At 41.9% G+C, this 24,216-nt stretch overlaps 1 protein-coding gene across 3 annotated transcripts in view; it reads right to left on the reverse strand.

Annotated features, from left to right (window-relative positions):
• Positions 1–24,216, reverse strand: part of LOC136675424 (cadherin-7-like) — a 71,313-nt gene that overhangs the window by 24,112 nt on the left and 22,985 nt on the right. Inside the window, exons 3-7 of one of the 3 annotated variants that reach the window (XM_066651968.1) lie at positions 17,698–17,817; positions 13,881–14,048; positions 13,145–13,332; positions 10,224–10,477; positions 8,854–8,990 (exon numbers count right to left, since the gene is read on the reverse strand). In XM_066651968.1, coding sequence (XP_066508065.1) covers positions 8,854–8,990; positions 10,224–10,477; positions 13,145–13,332; positions 13,881–14,048; positions 17,698–17,817 — 867 coding nt within the window. Of the gene's footprint in view, positions 1–8,817; positions 8,991–10,223; positions 10,478–13,144; positions 13,333–13,880; positions 14,049–17,697; positions 17,818–24,216 lie in introns of those variants that run through there. The other 2 variants (XM_066651970.1, XM_066651969.1) reach the window with 2 other exon arrangements.

Genomic DNA, 24,216 nt, shown 5'->3' on the forward strand with positions numbered 1-24,216 from the left:
GATGCATAAATTGTATTTCTTTGGAGTGACCCCCCACCCCTTACCAGCCTCCCTGAACCCCAAAACCCCATTTTTTAAATTAAACTATACTCCTGTTACATTATCTTTTCAGAAAACGAAACAATCTCGTGGTTTAATAACATTAATCCTAATCCTAACACTAAACCAAATGATAGCCTCTACGCTGGAACACTGAACCCAAGACTCCAGAACACTAGAGCTGTGGGATTACAACACCACCTGAAGCAGCATCATTATAAGATAAAAGCATATATTTAAAAATATTATTACAGTTGATTATAGTCATTTATCAACGCATCGTCACAAACCCGTTTGAACAGTGCACCTGAAAAGTTAAGAAATAGACCTTCATTTAGCTCAAAAACCTCAGGAATAAAATTGGATGAGGTTGAAAGAAAAGTGTTTCATATCCAGGGTGAGTGTCAGTGTGACGGATCAGAGTCCTGCATTATTTATGAGCTAAGAATTAGCTATGTATTTTCTTTCTTTCTTTTGTTGCCTCTGTTTTTAGGCCAAAGAGGGTCGGAAAACAAACAGCGGGAGGAATTGATGGGATTCACAATGCCATTCAGACTCAATAAAGCAATATCAGTATATCTGCATTTATAAAAAAAATCCAAAATCTTTGAGTACAATTGAAATCAATGAAACAGCAGAGAAATAAACACTGAGTGTGTCACTGACCATCAGACCCATTCACTTTGAACATCAAGGTCATCCTTGGTATGCTGGCAACATTCGCCCAGAAAAAGTTGTTGGACATCACCATTTATGCAACACTTGGCAAACGGGGAAATTAATGAACCATATGGGGCTCTCAGTATACTTGTTTTGTAAGCATATAATACAGCTGAGAGTTTGGTGCGCTCCAAAGCATGAGCCAAGTCCAAACACCTGTGGAGGCCAAAGAGCAGCAGTGAACCAGAAGAGGCACATCTGCTGGGAAGAGCTGAGTGTGTGCGTTCGCAGCTTCCCGAGCTACCGCAAACTCACGCATCGACTTTAATGGAGACCTTTGTCTTCAGCACCAGCTTGTGTTACTTAAGAAAGTTGTTGTCATAGGGTGGATGTGTTCAACATCTCGCATATTTACTGACTCATGGAACAGTAAGATGTCTGCAGTAGACACCAACATCTAGAGACAATTTGTAATGAGTGGATGAAGCTGCTTGAAGGTGGGTGCAGCCATATGGCCCAAAAAAAAAAAACCTCGGCATGCAGTTATGTCTCAGGCAGATATCTGAATTTTTGTTTGACGTTGCCACTGGAGAGTGTAAAAATGATTGCCCACTGCCCTATATAAAAGGTCTCAAAGGTTACTTTTGTAGTGTACCTCTTGGTGAGTGATCACTCAGTGCTAGACGCCTCTATGATGCACTCAAAGGGAGAAGCAGGATGGTCATTTCAACAAATTGCCTGCTGTCCTGGCCTTTCTGACCAAGCAGTTCAAAGGTATTGGGGCAGTGATGTCACAAACGAGAAACCCGGACTGTTATGTACTGGAACCACATAGTCTTTAGTGATGAATCCAGGTTCTGTTCAGAATTCGACAAAGGCCAGGGTCAAATATGGAGACCTGATAGTGAGAGCTTCAATTCTGCTTTTTCTCTGGAGTGGCAAACTGCTCCCACTGCTGCTTTGATGATCTGGGGAGCGATCATATACAACAGTCCATCGCCCCATGCTGTGACACAAGGGACACCAACAGCTCAGTGATATGTGCAGGACGACCTGCGCCCACATGTTGCCTCTGAGGGCATCCAACTTGATTGAGCAAGGGCTTCCCAGGGATGTTTCTGCAAGATTTCGGCCTTTACTTGGCCTCGGTATCCATATTTATCCCCAGTCAAATATTATGGGACCATGATAGGTTGCTTTGGCAACCTAAGAGTGTGCAGGATCTACAGTCCCAGCTGTGGGCAAATGTGCTGCAGGATGTCATATAGAACCTGTACACCATATTTCATCTTGTATAAGCGGCCCAACAGGGGACTAGTGTCTCCTTTCCATTGTACAGTATTCTCCAGGAAACGTATCCTTAATCTCTAATGTTTAAATCACTTACATATATCAGCATCACATTCACACACACAAAGTTTCATCTAATTAACAGAACTTCTACTTGGGCTATTTATTTATTTGTTTATTTGGTCAATGAGTGATGGACGTACCGTGGCAAAACTAAACATTCAACACTCACTAATATTTCTGATGCTCCTATCAGATCCTCAGTGTTGCCACATCTATTCTACGGCCCTTCTCTGGAGAGCAGAATTCGTTACTACAGCAAACTACCAGCTAAAATCAGAGTATCCACAATTTATTGACCATGTAGCTTATGAACAATTGACTACTGAGTGGATGTCAAAGTCGTTCTCACTGTGAATGGAGTGCCTTTGCGCTGCTAAAAGTGTATGAATGGACTTGCTAGTGGATGCTAATGGCATAATTCATGCCAGCTGACCACCACTTGAACCACGAGACTATTCATTGTTAATAGCCATTAGCCACAGGGGCTTCCGGGGGGGCTGTATTCTTGAATACATCTCTTATACTTGGTCGTAAGCCAGAAGTATGACCAGAATAGTGTTCCTAGCACTAAAAAAAAAGTGCACGCATTCACTGGCCACATTAGCCAAGCATGGGGATTGTTCACTTGAACAGATGTATGTTCTGGTTATTAGCAGGCTATTATCCATGACCTGAGTAACGGTTCTGTGCCGAGTGAGTGGAGGAAGGTGTTAAATGAAGGTGTTGCGTAGGCTTGAGGCTTGAAAAAAAATATAAAAAAAAAAAGCGCTGACTCACTCTGGCAAGAGTTGCGCTGTGATTTATTGTACATAGCTCACTAGCTTGCTAACGTTATGCGTGCCTGGCACAACCCAAGCCGGCCTGCCTTTCCAAAACTAGTCTCTGGGAAAATGCAGATCTTTGGGAAAACAGAGTTCAGAGCATCCTCTGTCTGAGATATATTAACAACATCTGCTCCTGAGCCCTCCACACCTGCAGGGAGGTGGAAGGGGGGAAAAAATAGCACAGAGTTCCGGTTCATTTATCTACTTATTTGACCCTAGAAAGGAGTGATTCATCCACAGTAAACATAATCCAGTGAGATGTCTATGGATGATGTTCTACACGGCCAAAAACATTTGGGAAAACCTGCTGTTCCCACTTGAAAGGGTATTAGCTGATAGTGTCCTCTCGTTTTGATGCAAAATAAGCTTCACATCTGTGAGGAAGGCTTTAGATTATGTTTCAACATTGCTGTGAGGATCTGATGGCAGCCACGAGAAGATTGATAATGACTGATGAAAACATTAGTATGAATTATACAAATTTCTACAATTTCAATCATTATGAATCAATCACTGAGCTCCCAGCGACTGGTGGCACTGTTTCCTAAATACACTTGTGTACCTGAAGAAATTCTACAAAAACAGTGCTGTAAACAGTTTTGTGAGAGCATTACACAAGCACAAACACTCTGCTCTCTCATTTGTTGTTGTTGTTTTTGGAATTTAAAGTTAAACACTAGGTAAAATTAGATAATTTTATTCATGGTCTGCCCTTACAGCACTGCCCTGAAACGAGAGGGGAGGGAAGGAGTGGTTCCTTACCCTCCTCTGAAAGTTACTTAGTGCAGTTTCTGCAGTCCAGAGTTCAGAGTCGCAACTCAATGATCTCGAAGCTGTAATTCTAAGGTTAAAACTACCATCTAGTGTTGCTTTAAGTTTAGGGTTGGGTTAAGAAGCAGCCTCACAGCATGTCTTTTCCGGATATATTTGGGGTGTATCCACTGAGTAAGTCTTACTTTCTGCCAAACTACTGTTTCAACAATGCAGTCTTTGGGGACATGGAGGAAGTACACACTTCTGCAGGATGTCTGCTAGGTTTATATTTATATTCATGAATTGCTTCGGACACTGGAGCAGACTGACCACTCTGGAGTCCACAGGAGTTCAGTATCTTGCTGAAGGGCATAAAAAAGCTACACATTGAATGATTCAAATGCAATGCAGGGCGCTTGTCTCCATCTCTGGTAGCTTTCCTGCCATCATGGCCAAACCTCTGGGTATTTGCCTGGAGCACTGAGCTCTAACTGGGCTCATGCTACTCTCTGATCCTTGTCCCCGAGGCGCTGGTGTCAGCTCCACAGCAATGGCTGTTAACCCTTAAAAGTCTTAGGCCCACACTTCATGTTCTTGTATTTACAACTCTATAACTTCCATGTCCCAGCATGATATGATCGCAGACTTGTTTGGAGGTGAAGCTATGCTGCTCTGTTGGAAATCTGAAGATCATTTTGAGGCTCATGTCACAGTTTTAGAGTGTACTGGACATAAACTGATTAGCATCAAGATTTGGCACTTTAATCCAGTTTGTATTTACAGTGTTTTACGTCCATAACATATGAAACGGTAGTGGAATAATTCAGTATGGGCCTGTGGTTTGTGCGTAGGCTATGCTTTACAGCAACACTTTCAGAGTGTCTATAATCTGGTACGAATATGTAGTATGTGGTATGTTCTCCCTGTGTCTGCATGGGTTTCCTCCGGGTGACTGTCTGTGAGGAGTGTGGTGTGTTCTCTCTGTGTCTGTGTGGGTTTCCTCCGGGTGACTGTCTGTGAGGAGTGTGGCGTGTTCTCCCTGTGTCTGTGTGGGTTTCCTCCGGGTGACTGTCTGTGAGGAGAGGGTGTGTTCTCCCTGTGTCCACGTGGGTTTCCTCCGGGTGACTGTCTGTGAGGAGTGTGATGTGTTCTCCCTGTGTCTGCGTGGGTTTCCTCCGGGTGACTGTCTGTGAGGAGTGTGGTGTGTTCTCCCTGTGTCTGTGTGGGTTTCCTCCGGGTGACTGTCTGTGAGGAGAGGGTGTGTTCTCCCTGTGTCCACGTGGGTTTCCTCCGGGTGACTGTCTGTGAGGAGTGTGATGTGTTCTCCCTGTGTCTGCGTGGGTTTCCTCCGGGTGACTGCCTGTGAGGAGTGTGATGTGTTCTCCCTGTGTCTGCGTAGGTTTCCTACGGGTGCTCCGGTTTCCCCCCACAGTCCAAAAACACACGTTGGTAGGTGGATTGGCAACTCAAAAGTGTCCATAGGTGTGAGTGTGTGAGTGAATGTGTGAGTGTGTTGCCCTGTGAAAGACTGGCGTCCCCTCCAGGGTGTATTCCCGCCTTGCGCCCAATGATTCCAGGTAGGCTCTGGACCCCCCGCGACCCTAATTTGGATAAGCGGTTACAGATAATGGATGGATGGATGGATGAATCTGCAGTGTCTATAGTCTATATCACCTGAGAGCAAATATGAATAGGGACTTTAATTCAGTAAGAATTTCCAGTAAGATTTTGCAGTGTTTGCAGTGTGGTACCTGGAAGCGGGAATGGCGGATGGACTATTACCCGGTGTGAATTTGTGGGAAAAATGCCTTTGTAAGTTTGTAACCTGAACGTATTTTCACGTCAGTCAACAAAGCATGTCGTGATATTAAAACTGCTGCAGGAACTGCGGGTCACGACTTGGGTGAAAGGGTTAAACATTCATTCATTCATTCATTCATTTATTCATTCATTGTCTGTAAGTGCTTATACAATTCAGGGTCGTGGTGGGTCCGAAGCCTACCCAGAATCACTGGGTGCAAGGTGAGAACACACCCTGGAGGGGGTGCCAGTCCTTCACAAGGCGACACACACTCACATATTCACTCACACACTCACACTTTTGAGTTGCCTATCCACCTACCAATGTGTGTTTTTGAACAGTGGGAGGAAACTGGAGCAAAGTTAAGGATGAGCAGCAGATATTAAGATTTCTAGGTTTTGGAATATGAAATAGAAAGATGAAAGAATAAAAAAGAAGAGTGAACACTGTAATGTTTTTAACATTTCAGACTCTGAATGTAAAAAGCCAATAGCAGAAGTGCACTCTTCATCCTTGGTGCTTTTCAATGGCATTAACAATGCACCCACAGCAATCAGACAACAACTGCGCTGCGTCCAAACCTTAACTTCTGGGATTTCAGGAGGGTCTTTTGTCTCTGTCTCTCTTTCTCTCTTTCTCTCTCTTTCTCTCTCTCTCTCTCTCTCTCTCTCTCTCTCTCTCTGAGACAGATAAAAGAGGACATTTCAATCTTCTGTGCCAGGCCCCATTTCAGGGACCTTGGCTGTATCTGACAGACATCGATCGACCATGAGGGAGAGCTCACAAACTTCACTTCCTGCACATCCATGTCCATGGGTGGAGGAGTTAAAGTGTGACACATGAAGGAGTGATGCTGCTGCACCATCCACACTGTCACAAGTTACATATACATTTAAAGGCTCGTGACATTTCACTGAACTTCATGTTTCATTTCTTGATTAAATTTAAGACAATCCACCTCAAGGAAAGGGTTGCTGCAGATGTGAAACACTGGGTCTGACAGCTCAACACTGTGGGTCTGAAAGAATGTGGAACTGTTCTAGAAGCCTGCACTGAAGAAAGGAAATAGACTCAAAAGAAGAAAAAACAAAGAGTTTGAGTGGATTTAACGAAACAGAGCCACCAGTGGACTGGAGCTTATTTAGTGATTATAAAATTACTAAGAATTATGAGTATGAGACAAACTTTGAATACAACTATGTTACAAATACCTGAAGGGCTCTTTTCTGATGGTCATGTTGACCATTTTAAACTCAGTCTCTGTGATGTGTGTTATGTAAAGCTATAATAAAGGCACAGCATCATTTTGAAGGTGTTTTGGAGTCAACAGAAAAGCGGTTGACCCATAGCACACTTGATTGGGCAGATGCTTCAGCAGGTTTAATGGGTTTTAAAGGGTTAAAGAGGTGTGTTTTGAGTCAAGAGGGAAGCTGTTGAGCCCAAACACTTATAATAAGTCAACGGGCTTAAGTTTACTTGCTTTTATTTGAAGTGCTTTGGAAGTTAGTTATTTTTATTAATTTGATACCATGAGATAATTATTGCTTTGTGGTTTAACTTTGTACCACAAAAGCTACAGAAAAAGATCAGAAGTAGAATTGCAGAGATCTGTCTAAAATTAGAGTGGAACAAGAATAACTGGCGCTCTTTATTGTTTTTTATCATACTATAATAATAATGTAATGACTGATGATTTTCTCTTACAAATGAATATCACAGTACTATTATAATTTACTACATTGTTATAACCAAGTAACTAATGAAAATAAATTCAAATTTAAAAGCAATCATAACCACGAAGCATATCTGCAGGAGGACCGCAGGGACATGTCGGAGAACAGGTGCACTGGAGTGAAGGTTGTAGAGACAGGCATTGAGTTAAGAACATCTGTGAAAATTAGGACAAGACTCTATCAAACTCCACGAGTTCAGGACTGGCCAGCGGTTAGCGGTCAGCGGTCACCTTTACCGCAGAGCATCTGCTTCCAGGTCCAATCTCATGGCCTTTCACAACACCACACAACACACACACACACACACAAACAAGCGCAGTGCCAGAAAACACACACAGCGCACTTCGTAGTGTTTGATTTTCAAAGCCTACGGTTTGAAATATTGATTACTGTCAGCTCGGAGCCAGCTGTTAGGTCAGTCAAAGCCCGTTAGCCTCGGGATAATGATATTCATTGGGAAATTGCTTGAGAGGCTTAAATTTTTATCTCTTATTACAGTATGCAGGATTTCATTCTAATAGAATTTGGGATTGCCGAAAGCGAAACCCAGCTGCCTCCAAGCCCCACGCTGCGATAGGAAATAAAAAAAATGTATCTGTCGTGAAAATGAAATATCTCTCTGCCATTTGAAGGTCTCAATTATAAATGACGCAAAAAAGAAGAGAAAGAAGTACAAAAGGAAGAAAGCTTTTGCATTGAGCGTGTCCTTCGTGTCCTCAGAGAGGCACTGCTGTTCCTGTCTCTGTTGTTGTAGTTGTTGTTGTTCCAGGAAGGGATTCAGACCTCTACAGTCCAGCTACACAGGACAGTGCAAGGATGCACAGTACCCAGAACCTAGCGCCACGGAGATATGTCTGAACCCAGTGGCATCCGGCTGGTCACGGCAAGTTTGGTCTCCCCTCGACCCCATTTCACAAAATCCAAGTTTGAGTCAAGTTCAGATTTCACATTTCATGCTTTTCACAGTTTTACATTTTAAACCTTCTTCCATATTTTTAGGTCTCCTCTTGCCTCGCTTGTACGGCTGAAGCAAAGGTCCCTGAGACCCTCATGCAGAAAGAAAAAGCAATAAATACAGATACCTGATTTAGGAAAGTACAACTTAGTTAAACCATTTCTTTTTAAATATCTGTGTGTGTGGCACTGGTATGAGTGGATCAGACACAGCAGTGGAGTTTAGAAACATTGCCCGGTCATTGGCCACTCTTAAACACACCTATCTTGTTGGTCCACCTTGTAAGTGCATAATCAGTTAGTGTTAGTCGTCTTTTAGTCCTTCATCAGTGGACAGAGGACACTGTTGTCTGGATATTTTTGGATGGTGGACTATTCTCAGTGCAGCAGTGACAGTGAGGGGTTTCAAAACCCTAGTGTCTGATCCACTCGCAACTACACAACACACACTAATACACCATCACCCAAAAAAATACTTGGAATACGGTGGTCTTGTAGGTTTCCTGACTGCTGCAGAACAGGGTGTAAAGGGGCCATCAAAGTATGCAGAGCAACAGGTGGATTACAAAGTGCAACTAAATGGTCAATATAGCTGATAAATTTAACAATATGAATAGAGGCATGACGTGGCAAGAATAGAATCTATGTATTAAACTCTTCCAAAGCATTTTTCAAATGACCCCTGACCTGAGTGACCCACAGGAAACCCCTGCAGTGAAGTAAACAGTGGACTCACGGCTCTCGATGGCGAGGATGGTGATGTTGTGAACTGCGTTGACCTCTCGGTCCAGAGCTTTGGCCGTGCTGATGACCCCTGATGTTGCCTCAATGTTGAAGAAACGCTCCAGATCTGTGTTTCGGTCAATGGAGTATCTGTGGGAAGGAATATAGATACAGTATATTAGCATGCAGTGACCATAGAGATGTAGAGATGCTGCAAATGAATGTTATGTTAAAGTTGATTCTGTCTTGATGAGGAATCATAGCGTATGTGTTTCCATATAATATCGGGCATCACTTCAACCAATAACGGTGTATATCATAGTCAAGCTCCATTTTGTGTAATAACATCTGTTGATAACAACAACAAGAAGACCTTTATCAGAGTGCATTATAATGTTTACTACGTTCTCAGGAGTAAATGCTGTAACGTTATGGAGCTACATAGTCTGGCTTCATAAAATAGTATGTAGGTAATTACAGCAATGAATGGACAAATTTACAGGCTTATGCCAAGCATTATAATGCATTATAAATATCCTATAACATGTAATGTAGCTTTTATAAAACATTATAAACAAGTATTATAAGCTTTTTAAGGTTTCCTTATGTTTTCTTATTGTTAAATGTATATTAGAGACAGGAGTCAATATGTTCTGAAAAAAGAAATACAGAAAAAAACATGAATATCCAGCTTTGTCTTGTTTATAATATTATTTTTTTAAATCATTAATATTACTACAACTGAGATTGTGTTTTGTCTGAGAGGGAATCATATGGAGAGGCAAAACACAATGAAAAAATACAAACAACACCATCCAGTCAGTACCCTTACTCAGCAGCCAATGTGACCCAAACAAGCCAACATTCATCTCTTACGTCAAGCTCTGCGCTCATTTCGGAAGACTGATATCTCCAATTAACATGCTGATACACTTCTGTATTAGCTCCACATGACAGAAATAATAAGCCACACAATCAATCCTCTTTGTTTTTCCTCAGTGTGGAATATCAAAGCTAATCAATGATAATTCAGAAAGCGGTGAGAGTAATAGGTGCGAGAAAAGTGTTACTGTTTACGTCGTAATTAAGCTGGGAAGGTAGGCATGAATAATGTCAGCACTACGCTAACACGCTAAAGCGCTACATCTAAACTTCGCTAATGATGAATCATGTTGGCTTGGCAGAGGGATACAGCACGTGTGAGTGACTGGGTGAGTGTGTGATGCCCCATCCAGGCTGTGTCCAGTTCTGACCTAATGCAGTCAAGTGAGTGGGATTAAGCTTGACCAACCTTACCCCAGTTGCTATGAAAACATGTAGATATAGGTCGAGCACGGGCAGGTTAGTTGTGCTGAATCATGGGAAATTATCAGTAACTCTCACCTGATTGGACTGTTGGTGGAGTCTGGGTCCAGGGCAGAGACTGTCCCGATGATGGTGCCCACTTTGGCTGCCTCTGAGATAGTCATCCTGCTCAGAGGAGTGGAGAAGACCGGTGGCTCGTCCACATTGTTCACCACCAGCTTGACCATGGCTGTGTCGCTGAATGGACCCTGGGCCCGGAAGCGGGGGTCAATGTTCCTGTTGGAGGCTTCGATTTTCAGGGTGTAGCTGGACTTTGTTTCATAGTCAAGATTCTGTGAAGTGGACACACAGGAATGAAATTATTTATGTAGTTTTATTTAAGGGGATATCAATAAAATGGGATGCTCTGGAGCAGCTGGAGATAAGGTCACCATTGCTAAGTATAGGCTAGACAAAAAGAAAGCCTCCAGCCTGGGGTTGTACAGCAGTGGAACAGCCTTCCTTAGAGGGATGGACCTCCATCCAATACCTTTGATTTGGAATTGTGTTTGTGATTCAGAACTAATCTACCAACATCAGCACCTGATCTCACTAACGTTTATACGACTGAATGCAATCAAAAATACATGCAGATCTCCCAAAATCTGATTAGCATTTCCTAGGAGAACAGTGCTTGTTACTGCTGGAAAGTAGGACAAATATTCTCATTTGATTTCAGAAAAAAGGAGTGTACGTTTTCATAACTGTGTCCAAACTGACAGACGAAACTAAATCAAAGTCCCATGTTTGAAAACTGACCCCACCAACAAAAGTCAGAGCACAATGACGTCCCCCAGCTGCTGCTGCTCCTGATAGCGGCCGACAGAACGGTGCAGTAGAGTCAAAGCCGTATATTGATTTTAAGACAGAGATACATGATGCCAAAAATGTCTTCTGGAATAGTTTCTCAAATGGTCATTCATCACGCCTGTCCACTGCAATATGCAGCCAAATGAAAAATGGTCACCAGCGTCCAACTTTCAACACGAAACTTTTTCTGAAGACTAGACTACAGCCACTCTGGTAGGTGATCCCATGCTGGAGATGAGGTTTTAAACATGGTTGCTCAACTAAATGGTCAAGTTGGAAAGGGGAAAGTGGACATGAAGTGGTTAGGACTCTTCACTGTGGTGGTAGGAACCCGGTGTCCAAAAGACTGGTCTCAAATTGAACTTGGATGTATTGGAATGAAATCCCTTTCCCAGGATATGTACAATGTGGCATGTGCTTATAGTTATATATATATATATATATATATATATATATATATATATATATAACCCCAACCCTAAACCTCAAGGCCTAAATCTAAACCTAAAACTAAACTCTAACCTTCTTCCCAGGCAGAGCTACAATAATGTCCTCCCACAACCGTTTACAGCACTGTTTCTGTAACTCTTCATCCGGTACGTGACAGACTGTGTTGACTGAGTGAAACAGCGCCACCTCTGGATAGGTACAGCTAAAGGTACATTATATTCTCTTCTCCAGAAGGAGAGGTGAATATTTGTAATCTTTAATTATTATACAAGTGTGTAAAATATTCATTCATTCATTCATTCATTCATTCATTCATTCACTGCCTGTAAGCACTTATCCGGTTCAGGGTCGCACCTGGAATCATTTGGCGCAAGGTAGGAACACACCCTGGAGGGCTGCAAGTCCTTTGCAGGGCGACACACACTCACACATTCACTCACACCTAAAGACACTTTTGAGTCGCCAATCCACCTACCAACGTGTGTTTTTGGACCGCAGAAGGAAACCGGAGCACGCGGAGGAAACCCACACAGGACAACACATCCAACTCCTCTAAGACATTTACCCAGAGTGGAATTTGAACCCACAACCTCCAGGTCCCTGGAGCTGTGTGACAGCACCACCTGCAGCACCACTGTGCCGTTCGTGTGTAAAATAAAAATAATTAATATAAGTCCTGGAAATGAAATTGGACATCCTCCACAGAGACTGATCCCCAAAGAAAGGTGTAGGATCAGTTGTTGTTGATGGTGTAGTATCTGCATTTGTGGTGAACACCTGCTGACCACTGGTTCACTGTAAATACATCAGCATATGTTTCTTTACAATGAATATTCTCCCATAGTTTCACTGTAAAAGACTTTGTTTACATCTCAAATGTTAAAAGCTGGTGGAACTCCATTGTATGTGTGACTTCAGCATTCTCTGAGAAATGCACGGGCACATCATTGGTGACTTTAGCAGCAGCTCAAAAGCACATTTGGAAGCTGATCCCAGGAAATATTCAGCAGATGCTACATCCCACAGCCACGGATTAACTTTCTGATATTACGTACAGATGTGGGCCCACCCCCGTCTCTAATTCTGCTATTAGTTCAGCCACAAAACACATCAGCTGTGACATTAAAGGTACACTCACTGTCCATTTTATTAGCTCCATTGACCAGACAGGAGCCATTTTAGGTTCTACAGTTAGATAATGTAGGCCTTCTATTGCTCTGCTTCATTGTTACCCCACGTATACCCCATTTTAATGGTCAGGACACTCGGATAATGGATTATCTGTGGTACTGGGTTTGTGTGTGATATGCTGGTCGGAGTGGATCAGAGACAGCAGTGCTGCTGGAGTTTTGGACCAGATATTGTTAGGGTTAATCATCATGTAGCATAGTGTAATTGGGTAGTTAGTGATCTCCTGCAAGTGTGTTAAACCCCAGTGTTATTGTGTAGGCAACACTTAAAACAGAGTTAGTGGCTAGCTTCAAATACCCTAGAAGAAGCATGTGCAAGCCTTGGCTCTGGCTGCTCTCTCAGCTCGGTAGCATTGTGTGATCATGAAGTGGGGCTTTAAAGTGTGGGTGGGATTTTGAAATGATTGATAATAAGCAGAGGAAGCAATTCTTCAATCAAACCTTCAACACAAATCAGCTTCCATCATGTTCTAGTATATACAGTGCAGACCCCCCGTTTCTATGGCCCACCTTCTGCAGAGAAATGACCCCTTCTTGTGTATCTGGGTCTGGCTGGACCCTGAAGACCCCCAGGCCATCTCCTTCGATAATTCTGTACTCCATCTCTGCGTTGGCTCCCACGTCCGAGTCCAGGGCTTTTATCTTGGCCACTTCTGCGGCCAGGGGCAGAGACTCAGGCATAGAAAACTGATAGGATTCTACACACACACACACACACACACACACACACACACACACACACACACACACACAGAAATTATTGATGATGCTATTTCTCTTTTTCTCTTATCACCTGGCTGCTGCGACCGGTCCATGCTGGTCATGTGACCTCACTGTGTGCTACATTGAGCGCTATTCACTGTGTGGACAGACTGAGATTCACTGCACCAGTTAAACACATTTCTGATAACGGTGATCTACAATGTGTGTGTGTGTGTGTATACCATGTATATATCCCATTGTGGGGGACCAAAACCTGCTTACACACTCACAGTGTGGGGACCTGTCTTCTTTGTAGGGACCACCAACTGGTTTAAGGTGGAGACGTGTTTTAAAGTTTTAAAGATTAGGGTTAAGCTAGTAATGCATATGAAAAAGCTAAAAATAAGTCCCCACAAAACGAATTAACATCTATGCAATGTCCCCACAATTCACAGATACAAGATTAGTTTTGTGTGTGTGTGTAGAATATTAAATATATTTCTAGTGTCTAGACTTTTCAAAGCTGTTTCAGAGACAGGCGTACTTCTTGAGAAGCGTGGGGGGTTGTCGTTGACGTCAGTCAGTGTGACGGTGACCGTGGTCGTTCCTGAAAGGCCACCCATCTGGCCGCCCATGTCCTTGGCCTGGATGACCAGCAGGTACTGGTCCCTCGCCTCTCGGTCCATATTGGGCAGCGCAGTCCTCACGATACCTTTAAGAACATATTACAACAAGATTTTATACACTTTTGGAATTCAAGATTGCACAGCAGTGAGAAGTGACTAGCAGAAGCCCTGGCATTTAGCAGTTTTTGCTTAGTTCACTATCTTCTCCATTCTCATTTTCTGTTTCACAGTGTGTGGGTTGGTGGACTCCAGATCCCCAAATGAATGTACGTAGGCACATTTTTTTTATATGTCCTCTTTAAAACTCTGGGTAGGGACAGTTCTGAGGGACACTGGATGAGTTTCCAAAGCTCTTCAGTGTCATAATTAAATCAGGATCATGTTGTTTAAGAGTGGCTCTAGCTTTAGACCATATTCAGTCTTCCCCTAAGCATCATAATAATAATGCCTCTCGTCATCTCAGCCCATGTCTCGGAATTAATTTCCTCTCCGTATCCTTGTTAGTTTGGGCATTATCAGCGCTTGACTCAATCCCGTGGCGATTAAACGGCCCCTCGTTTTCCCACCCTGTGTCCAGACTGTTTGAGATAAACTCTAATCAATAGGAGCTGCTATTTACCATGTCTGGCACTTGCCGCTTCCACATGCAAGTGGAAGGGGGGATGTGAACAACAGTTCTAAAATTAGCCTATACTCTTATAAACAAAGTTTAATCAAGGGGGCTGCAATTTGCCCCTGATGACAAGCCTCATGAGGCAGGAGAAATGACCACAGCTCACTGCAAGTGTGCTGATTGCCTTCGAGGTTTGTTTTGATGTAATCAGGTGCTAATGTGTGGCGCCAACTTCATCCAGACCTTGTCAACTCCTTCCACAACTTCAGAAAGGCCTGGGATTGATTCCGTTATTTATCGTCCTGCAGGAAGCAGCGGTCAACAGCTGTAAGCACTTAGCCAGGGAAGGTGGCAGGTACTATGCCAGTGTCTACTAATATGACCTCCTTGTTTCTACACTCACTGTCCATTCTCGCAGCTTCACTGACCATGCAGGACAATTTTGTAGTTTTAAAATTACAGGCTGTAGTTTACCCATTGCTCTGCATACTTTAGCTCATCTATCTTCCAGTCCTCCATCAGGGCCACAGGATGCTGCCCAGAGGATTCTGTTGGTTAGTGGACTATTCTCAGTCCAGCAGTGAAACTGACTTTAGCAGCACTTGCTTTGTCTGATCCACTCTGAGCAGCACAGCCCACACTAACACACCACCACCGCATCAGTGTCACTGCAGCACCGAGGATGATCCGCCACCCAAATCATCACATACCTGCTCTGTGGTGATCCTATTGGTGTCCTCACTATAGAAGAACAGTGTATAATCCATTCATTCATTATCTGTAACGGACACTTTTGAGTCGCCAATCCAAGCAGACACAGGGAGAACACACCACACTCCTCACAGACAGTCACCCGGAGGAAACCCACACAGACACAGGGAGAACACACCACACTCCTCACAGACAGTCACCCGGAGGAAACCCACACAGACACAGGGAGAACACACCACACTCCTTACAGACAGTCACCCGGAGGAAACCCACGCAGACACAGGGAGAACACACCACACTCCTCACAGACAGTCACCCGGAGCGGAAATCAAACCCACAACCTCCAGGCCCCTGGAGCTGTGTGACTGCGACACTACATGCTGCACCACCGTGCCGCCCACAGTGTATAATTGTAGAACTAAAACATGCAACTTTATAGTAAGCACACCTGGTATTGTTTTCAAACTTCAAAACTTATATAAATCATATATAAATCTCACTTATGAAGTGTGCAAGTATTAATCATGTATAAATTGCAAGTTTAAATCCTATAAATGAAACTTTGTGTGTACACACCACTTATAAATCAGGTTTTAAGAACATAAATCCCCTGTAAATTACATACATGAGGCATATAAACCCCGCCAGTAAGAATCTGAATGCGAAATCTGAATGTTAAGTATCCCCTCGTGAGCGCGCTCGAAGTTGGGGGGTTTGTTATGGAGTGTCAGAGCTGTCACGGCTGCTCAAACTGCATTATTTAATCTCAGGATTGTAGTCTCAGATGACAGCCTGAGATCTATCGCCAGGTCCCTCTGCAGCTGGGTGAGATAGGGCTTTTCTGCGCTGCTGCACTGGGCACATTTGAAGAATCTCGACAATAAATCCTCTAAAAATATTCCTCGGAATAATCAGCGTGTCTCAGGAATGTCAGGAGGTCGGGCATTTTTTAACTCGCTCTCGCTGCGGGGGATACGAACGAACAGTGGTCTCGAGCGTGGGAGGTGGGGTGGATCTGGTGAGGGGTGGAAAACATGTGGTGGATACCCTCCTATGACAGGCATCAGGGTTTTGAGTTTGTGTCTCAGTCACATGACTTCAGTTCAAATGGTGAGTTGACACATGGTGACCGTTGCCCTGCCAAGTGACATAAAAATAATGCTCAGTGTTTGATGGATGCAGCAGCAACTTATTATCCAGTAGGATGTTGGTGGGATTGGTGTATAGAATCCAGCATTCTGCCATTGCTCCATTGCAGATATATTTATTCAGAAGTTGCATTGTTCCAAACTTTTTGGAATGAGAATTTCAACAGAGGTGTGGAAGTGGAATTTCCTAGTTACTCAGTGGTGAGATTAATTAGAAAACTGCTGGATTCTGTAATATATTTTATACTCATGTTGAGGTGCTAGTAAACAATGAGGGATGAAATATATTTCATCAACAATCTGTAAAAATTGCACAACACAAAAAGAATGTAATGTGCCCTATTCACTATCTAGTGAACTATTTTGGCATTCCGCCATTTTTGGTGTTGTACAAAAACAATTTCACACTGTACCACAATAAGTAGTGTACAACTGGTATATGCTAGTGGATAGAGGATACCCATAATACTCTGCGCTGTTTGGCATTTACCCCCACAAGGTAGAGTTCAAAACCGTGAAATCAGTCCCCTATAATTGTGCAGTATATAGTGAGTATTATAGGGAATAGTGAATAGGGAACATAACTACAGATTTTATTTAAAGACAAATGTGAAAATATAAAAATTCTGAAGCCTGTTATTATGAGTAAAGAGTTGCCGTCAAAATAAAACATTGTATCTTATCTTAGTTTGCTCTTCATGGATGTACGAGTTCATTTTTGACACCTAACTTTAAACATAATCAAATCCCTAAACGTCACCCCTAACCCCAGCTCCAAAAAGTTGGAAGCTGCAGGATATTTCTTTGCTGTCCTCCTGAGTAATGTTCTTCTACAACATTATTTCTGTTATTCTTCTTCAGGTAAAAAAAACGAGAATTTGAGTTTATTTAATAAAACAGTGCCCCCAGTGGACAGGAGTGCACTTTACTGTTGAAGTAAAATAACTATGAATCAAAACTAACCAGGGCTGCTCGTTTCGACGTCCTTTAAATAAATGTATTATTATTTTTTTCATTATTTATTATTATTATTATTACCAATTGACAAACAATGGCCCACGAATATGAATGAATTCCATTAACTATGTAACAATCACTGAAGGTTACAAACATTTTTCTGCCCTTGTATTTTACCATTCTGAAGATATGAGGTTTTGTTCCAACAGTGCCGTATGCTGCAGTGAGAAGAGCTCTGGATCTTTGCAAGAACATTAGCAGGAACAAAGAGTGAGAACCATTTCCTTGTTTAATGTTTGTTTGTACCTGTTTTGGGCTCCACTGAGAAATAAGGCTGTCCCTCCAGAATGCTGTAGACCACTCGGGCACTGTTGCCGTACGTGGGGTCGTCTGCGTCTGTGGCCTTCACCTCCACCACAGAGGTACCTGAAAAACAACCGTGATGTCATTAGTGGTTTATTAACACTCAGTGACACTCAGTCACTCAAGAGCCTATGGTCACTGTGCTCAATGCCATTGGTTTGTTTCCAATACCACTGTTGTGTAGAAACGTTTTGGGAGATTAAACATTGTCAGAGGCTAAGACGTCATGTGACAGGTCTATGAAGGTCGACCGTGATTGGCTACTTCTTTCTCATGAACTGTTTAAATGGACTATTAGTTTTTCCCTTGAACAGTTGGTGCAGATGTGTATGGACTTTAAAGAGTAGCATACTTCAATGCCATTACAGTGTAAGGAGCTGTGAAGGGAGTTCCACTGTGATAAACTGTAAGGAATACAATGACCCACCGCAACGTTTAGGACAAAAGACAAGGGCAAACGTATGTGTGTGCTCTCCATTGTCCCTCAAAACATGAGGCTGGACTGAGCCTCTGTCGTGTGGTGGGCAACTCATTCATTTTGGTCTCATTCTGATCATTTTTTTAGCCGTGCCTAAGTCACAAAACGACACAAGGACACAGCGAGTGACTCCAAGAGCAGACTATAACACACACCACAAAATGTCGGTCTGTGGTCGTCCGCAAGTGTTTTATTGAATCAGATGCCTTCGCAGTCCCATTTACGCCTCTAAACACTTCCATATCATTGTTATCAGACAACAGATTCATGCTTTCATGGCAAGTTCCTTCATTTCTTTGTGAAATAATCCTATTCTTCCCAAACACAATCCAATTCGTATGTGAGACTGCGTCTCTTATGATTACAAGCGGCCTCTCATCTCCAGAAAGAGGGCTTAAAGGGGATAGCTTATGAAAAGCTTGGTTGTTCCGTGCATATGTGCATTCATTTTGTTTTTTCCTTTTTTGTGTGTGTGTGTGTGCTGCCTAAGTCTGAAACCATAATATAGAATGAGCCAATATAATTTGGCATGGCTTCTTATGTAGAGTCCTGACATTTTAGAATTGCCACGCCCCCTCATCTGAGTCCAATCACATCTAATCCAATCACAACATTGGACTGAGCAAAAAAAATAAAATAAATAAATTGCTAAAAACCAGAGCTTCTGCTCCTAGCTCCTCACTGCTGTGAACTCGGGGTCGGGGTGAACACAGAGCAGCTCATTATCATTTAAAGGGAAAGGTGCAGAAACTAGCCGTTCTGAAAAGGGATGTTTAGACTCCAGGAGAATGCTGCTGTAGTGTTTGATCCTTTTGGTGTTTCAACTAAAGTACATCACAGGCATTTAATTAATATCCCAGAAGTGCATTCACTTGTGGGAAAGGGGTATAACATGTCCCCTTTAACACTGCTGGTCTGGCCAGCTGCTTTTTCCCACATAGATTTTATTTCAACTTTAAAACATCTAATGAAAAGTGCCAGAGCTTCATTTGGGCTCAATTTACAGGCTGTTGCGTTCCTCTGGAAAAGAAAGAAAATGCTGATTATCCTTAAATGCATTCGCTCATAAAGGGACTAAATAAGATGTTTGGGAACAGGCCCAGTTTGTGTCAAATCTGAAACCCAAACATCTGGAAAATGCCACTGGGAAAAGGAACGGGATGCTGCTGAAAGGCAGCAGCACTCGCTATTAGATGATGAGATGGGACTTTAATTTACGTCCCCAAAGACACCATCTACACTTTATGTCCAAAAACTTATGAACAAACAAATTCAGCTGCTTTAATGTGCACCCGTTGCTCATACAGCTGTATCTTGTATCTGCATTAAAAAACCCAGGGTATATAATGTAACCCTCAGCTGCATATGAACCTAAGATGCTCAGTACCAAGTGTCAAGGTGTATAAAGCCCCCCATAACTGTAAATTATAAATGTTAATATGATTTTCTCACCGTATGTTAAAAGAATTGTTCAAGGACAAATCAAATGTATGTGATTTTCTACAGACCCAAGATGCAGTTTATTGGCAAAGACTTATTTACAGTCAGACTTTCCTTTAGCCAGTTTAGAAAAAACGAATCATTGCTAATATTGCTAACAAGTCAGTAGTCACCCAAATACCCCAAATTGTTTTTGGAAACCTGTGTGTGCTGGAAACAGATCTAATGTGTTTACAAAGTCCCAGTGTCTGTAAATAAGTAAAAAAAAAAAAAAAAAAAAAAAACTGTCACGGTTCTGTATGCTAGTCTTTTTCTCTCTCTTTCTCTGCTTATAGCAGAGGTCATCTGGAGTTTTTTAGTCAATGGAGAGAACTCCAAATGTTGAAAAGGATGAACTGAAATGAGGGTATTGCTCTATTTCTGCTCCATAGGTGGAGTACTCCTCCATAGGTGGGTAATATAGACTTATTATTGCTGTTTCGGATCACTTAAGATGAAAATTTTTCCAAACGCTGAAGATGGCTAACTATGTTACAGAAGGTGCTATGAAACAAAACACCTCGAGTTACAGATTTGTTTCTGTGGTAAATCAATCTGTGAATAAAAACTCACGGACAAGTCAAACTTCAGCCACGTACGAACAACAGAAAATGATTTGGCTATTGATTTCCAGTGTTTGTTAGCAAAGTTAGCATTTTAGCAAGTTAGCAAGTCAGTTTTTGTTCTAAACTAATAAAGCAAAATTCTGAATTCAAATATATCTTGCAATATTGCGTGAAATCTGAGGTCATTGATTTTCCACTGCACTATTATTCCACATACTGTATTGTATGGTTTTGTATGTACTGTAAATATTTCAACATTAGCAGTAACATTTAAATCAGTGAATTTCCACATTTTAGCACATGACTCCATGGTGGCTGTCAAGCATTTGGACTCTCACATAAAAAGGGAGTGTCACCTCTTTTTCGAATCTTTCCCACACTGTAGACTGAACACATCAAAGTGATGGAAAGGCGCATATGGAATTATTCAGTGACCAAACAAAATTGCAGATCAAATCTTCTATTTTAGATTCTTCAAAGTAGCCACAGTTGCCACTGATACAGCCTTTCACCACCTTTGCCTTCTTAAAAGAAGCTTTGAGAAGCCACCTGCTTTTCCACTGACCTTGAATCTCATATATACAATATATCATAACACAGGATATAATTTATTCCATTCAAAACAGCCATTACATAGACGTTAGTCATATATTTCATATCGGAAATAGAAGTAGGAAACCTTAATTTAACAAACACTGTTAACATTTCAGCAACCTTTTGAGCCGCTTCCATCCTTACAGTCCTGAAATCAGGTAAAAGTTGGGTCCTCCAACAAAAGCTGCTTCCAGTTTAACATAGACCTTAACATTCATTCAAACATTGCCACACAAGCAGAGAAATGTCAAAAGCAAACAAATTACTAAAAACAGAACTGCTGAAAGTAACATTTCAGACTTTAGGTAAAACAGCACGCACTAAGTCTGGTGAAAAACATACCATTGATATGGTTAAACATGGTGGCGACAGTATCATGCTATGGGGTCCTTCTCAGCATCAGCACTGGTAGACCAACCAAACCTCCCCCACCAGAAGAACAGTAGCTGAAAAGCTGAAAATCCAGCCCACTTCTGACTGAAACTTTGAGGGATTTTGTTACATCATCTCTGTGAATACTTTTGAGAGGCTAAACCAAGTCATGTGTGTCCAAATCTATGCCCTGTGCCTGACCCTTAATAAACTGCATATAACTTATAACTTAAAAGACAGAAGTGAAGCTCAGAATTCTCACTCACAAAGAAATATATATATAAAATCTCAACAACTTTAAAGAGTGCATTTTCTTTTTAAGTCTGCATCTTTCTTGTACATCTTCCCTGTTCTCTTCCATCATTTGCTGATGTGCAACATGATTAAAAAGACATGACATTAGCTTACATTTCAAAAACCTGTCAAAACCTCAGATATCTACTCAAACGTGTAGATCTAACTGCAGAAATATCTCACTCCAGCCTGCTTTTGAATTCATATATATATATATATTTAAGACGATTCTGGAATTTGTACAATTTGTACCAAATATAGTGGTTTTTTGTGGGCATTATCATGAATTTCTGACACCTACTCAGCATGAAAATGAGTCTTAAACCTACCTTAAATATAACCATAACACCAAACATAACCATAAAGCATTTAATTGCCCTACCCTCTGCATGGTCACCAGTTTTTATTTCACAGAGCTATGCTATTGCTATGAGTGTTGCATGTGTGTTAACTCTCTTTTTAGTCGGCTAACTGTAATGTTAGCTTGCTAAAACCTTGCAGATTGGTAGTTAACCTTAAGCTTGGTTGGCTAATTTCATGGAAATATTTAGCAACCTCTCTGTTTAGTTTGTTAATGTCTTTGAAGATAATTTTCTAGGGTACTTGTTATTTGGCTTTTGCCACTGTAGTACTTGACTAACTTTGCTTTTATAGCAGGTTAATTTCTGGATAGTTTGTAAGTAGCTAATTCCATGGTAGTTGCTAGTTAGCTAATTCTCATTTTAGCTGCATAATCCTAGCTAGTTTGTAGTTGGCCTGTGGTCTGTGTTAGCTAAGATGTTATGATAGTAGCCAGTTGGCTAATTCTATATTTAGATGTGCTAGTTGTCTATGTAGCTGGCTACGCTGCTAGCCCTTAATGTATTTATGAATTCATAAAGTTGGTCTAAGGCCCATTTCAGTCCAGAAAGGTGATAAAACACAAGGCAGTGCTAAACTTTTTTTCAGCTGCTAGCAGAATTAAATTAGTGGGAGAATGAAACTCCTAGACCTCCACGTCACGTGTTCAGGCCGACTGACCGGACAATAACGTTTTAATGCAGCCGGACTCACATCTTAATAACGTCATAATGTGTGAAAAATGACCGGGCGAGGCGGTCATCGCCGGCATCTGTTATAAATTTGCGCACCCAGAAGTCAGAAGTGAGAGAGAGACGTGTGTGTAGGTGCCACCGGAGGTCTGCAGCCGCAAACAATCTCCTGCTTCTTAATTACCAAATTAAATTAATCATTTTCTCATTAATCAAGTCCATTCATCAGCGCTCAGCCGCTAATGATTTGAAATTGATCTGTAACGCGGTCAATGAGAAACGAGGTCGCGTGCGCTGGCTAGGGCTAATGGCTTTGCTCTCGGGTTCTGGATGGACACTAGTGGCCAGCATGTTAATGGCTCTTATAAAACAGCATGTCAACTCTCTCCAGCTGATTGTTGGCCATTACACGCCGCATGGTCAAACAGCGGCAAATAAAACCTTCCTTTCAGCAGCGTCCAGAGAGTAAATATTGTCCACCCAGTGATTGATTTGCTCTGGGTTCATCAGTCTGTGGAGTCATCTAAAGGTGTTTGCTTTAAACAAATGCGTGTTTCTCACCACAATGCCATGCTGTCAATTAACCCTCGCATTGCTTCTCAAAGAAAAGTACTCTGAGATGTTTTGTACAAGAATGACCATTTATGCAAAAGGACACAACTGGCCAGTCTAGAACAAGGTCATGGACATTACTGGATAGTAATTACAGGCTTAAATTACTCTATCAATTCTGCCATTAGACACTTGAAACTGTTGCCATAAGATGAATATATCTGTTGTATTTATGCCCATGAAACACATAAAGAGGAAAACATTACTGGAATGAAATGAAAGAAAATGACATTGAACTGAACTGCCCAAGTTTTACCAACAAATGTAACCGTGGTTAGAATGTTCAATAAGCTTTTTCCAAAATCCCACTCCACTCAATGAGAAACTGTAGAGAAGCTCGTGAGGTTTTAAAGGATTTCTACAGTAAAATGATTAAAATGGGGCTAGATAAGTCAATTGCTGACAATGATTCTGGGTCGGCTCCTGACCCTTCATGACCCTGATCAGAATGAAGTGGGCTTTTTTGTTTGTTTGTTTGTTTGTTTGTTTGTTTGTTTGTTTTTTATTTGTGTGAAGATGAATGAATGATTAAATTAAATTAGATTGAAACAAGCTGCAAATATTTGTGGGAGGCAATGAATCAACTGGATTAGTGCAATTGGTCTGAACTGAACTGTTGTTACACAGCAAAAGAATATTGGGGTCCTGGGTTCTATCCAAAGACTGAGGAGTTTAGTCTGTGCCTGGGTGTGTGATCGTCGTGATGGACTGGTGCCTGTCCAATGTGTGTTACTGCCTTGCGTCTATTGATTTAATATAGGCTCTGGAGACACAGCAACCCTGATAAGGCTGTAGTGGTTACAGAAATGGTTTCTCATTTTGAGTTCTATCTTAACGTCAAATTCTAGTGCTCACATTACATCCCAGTATTCCAAAACACAAACACCAAGGACAGTTAAACTACAGGGATTCTGTTCTTGATCCAATCCAATTAAGGAGGATGAATCAATATGTGACATTGTGAATTTGCTATTGCATTGTGACCTCTCACACAAGCCCTTTGTCTTTTTGCTTTTGAGAAACCGACCGACTGTGA

The sequence above is a fragment of the Hoplias malabaricus genome, chromosome X1, assembly GCF_029633855.1.
Source record: "Hoplias malabaricus isolate fHopMal1 chromosome X1, fHopMal1.hap1, whole genome shotgun sequence".
Classification (NCBI taxonomy): Eukaryota; Metazoa; Chordata; class Actinopteri; order Characiformes; family Erythrinidae; genus Hoplias; species Hoplias malabaricus.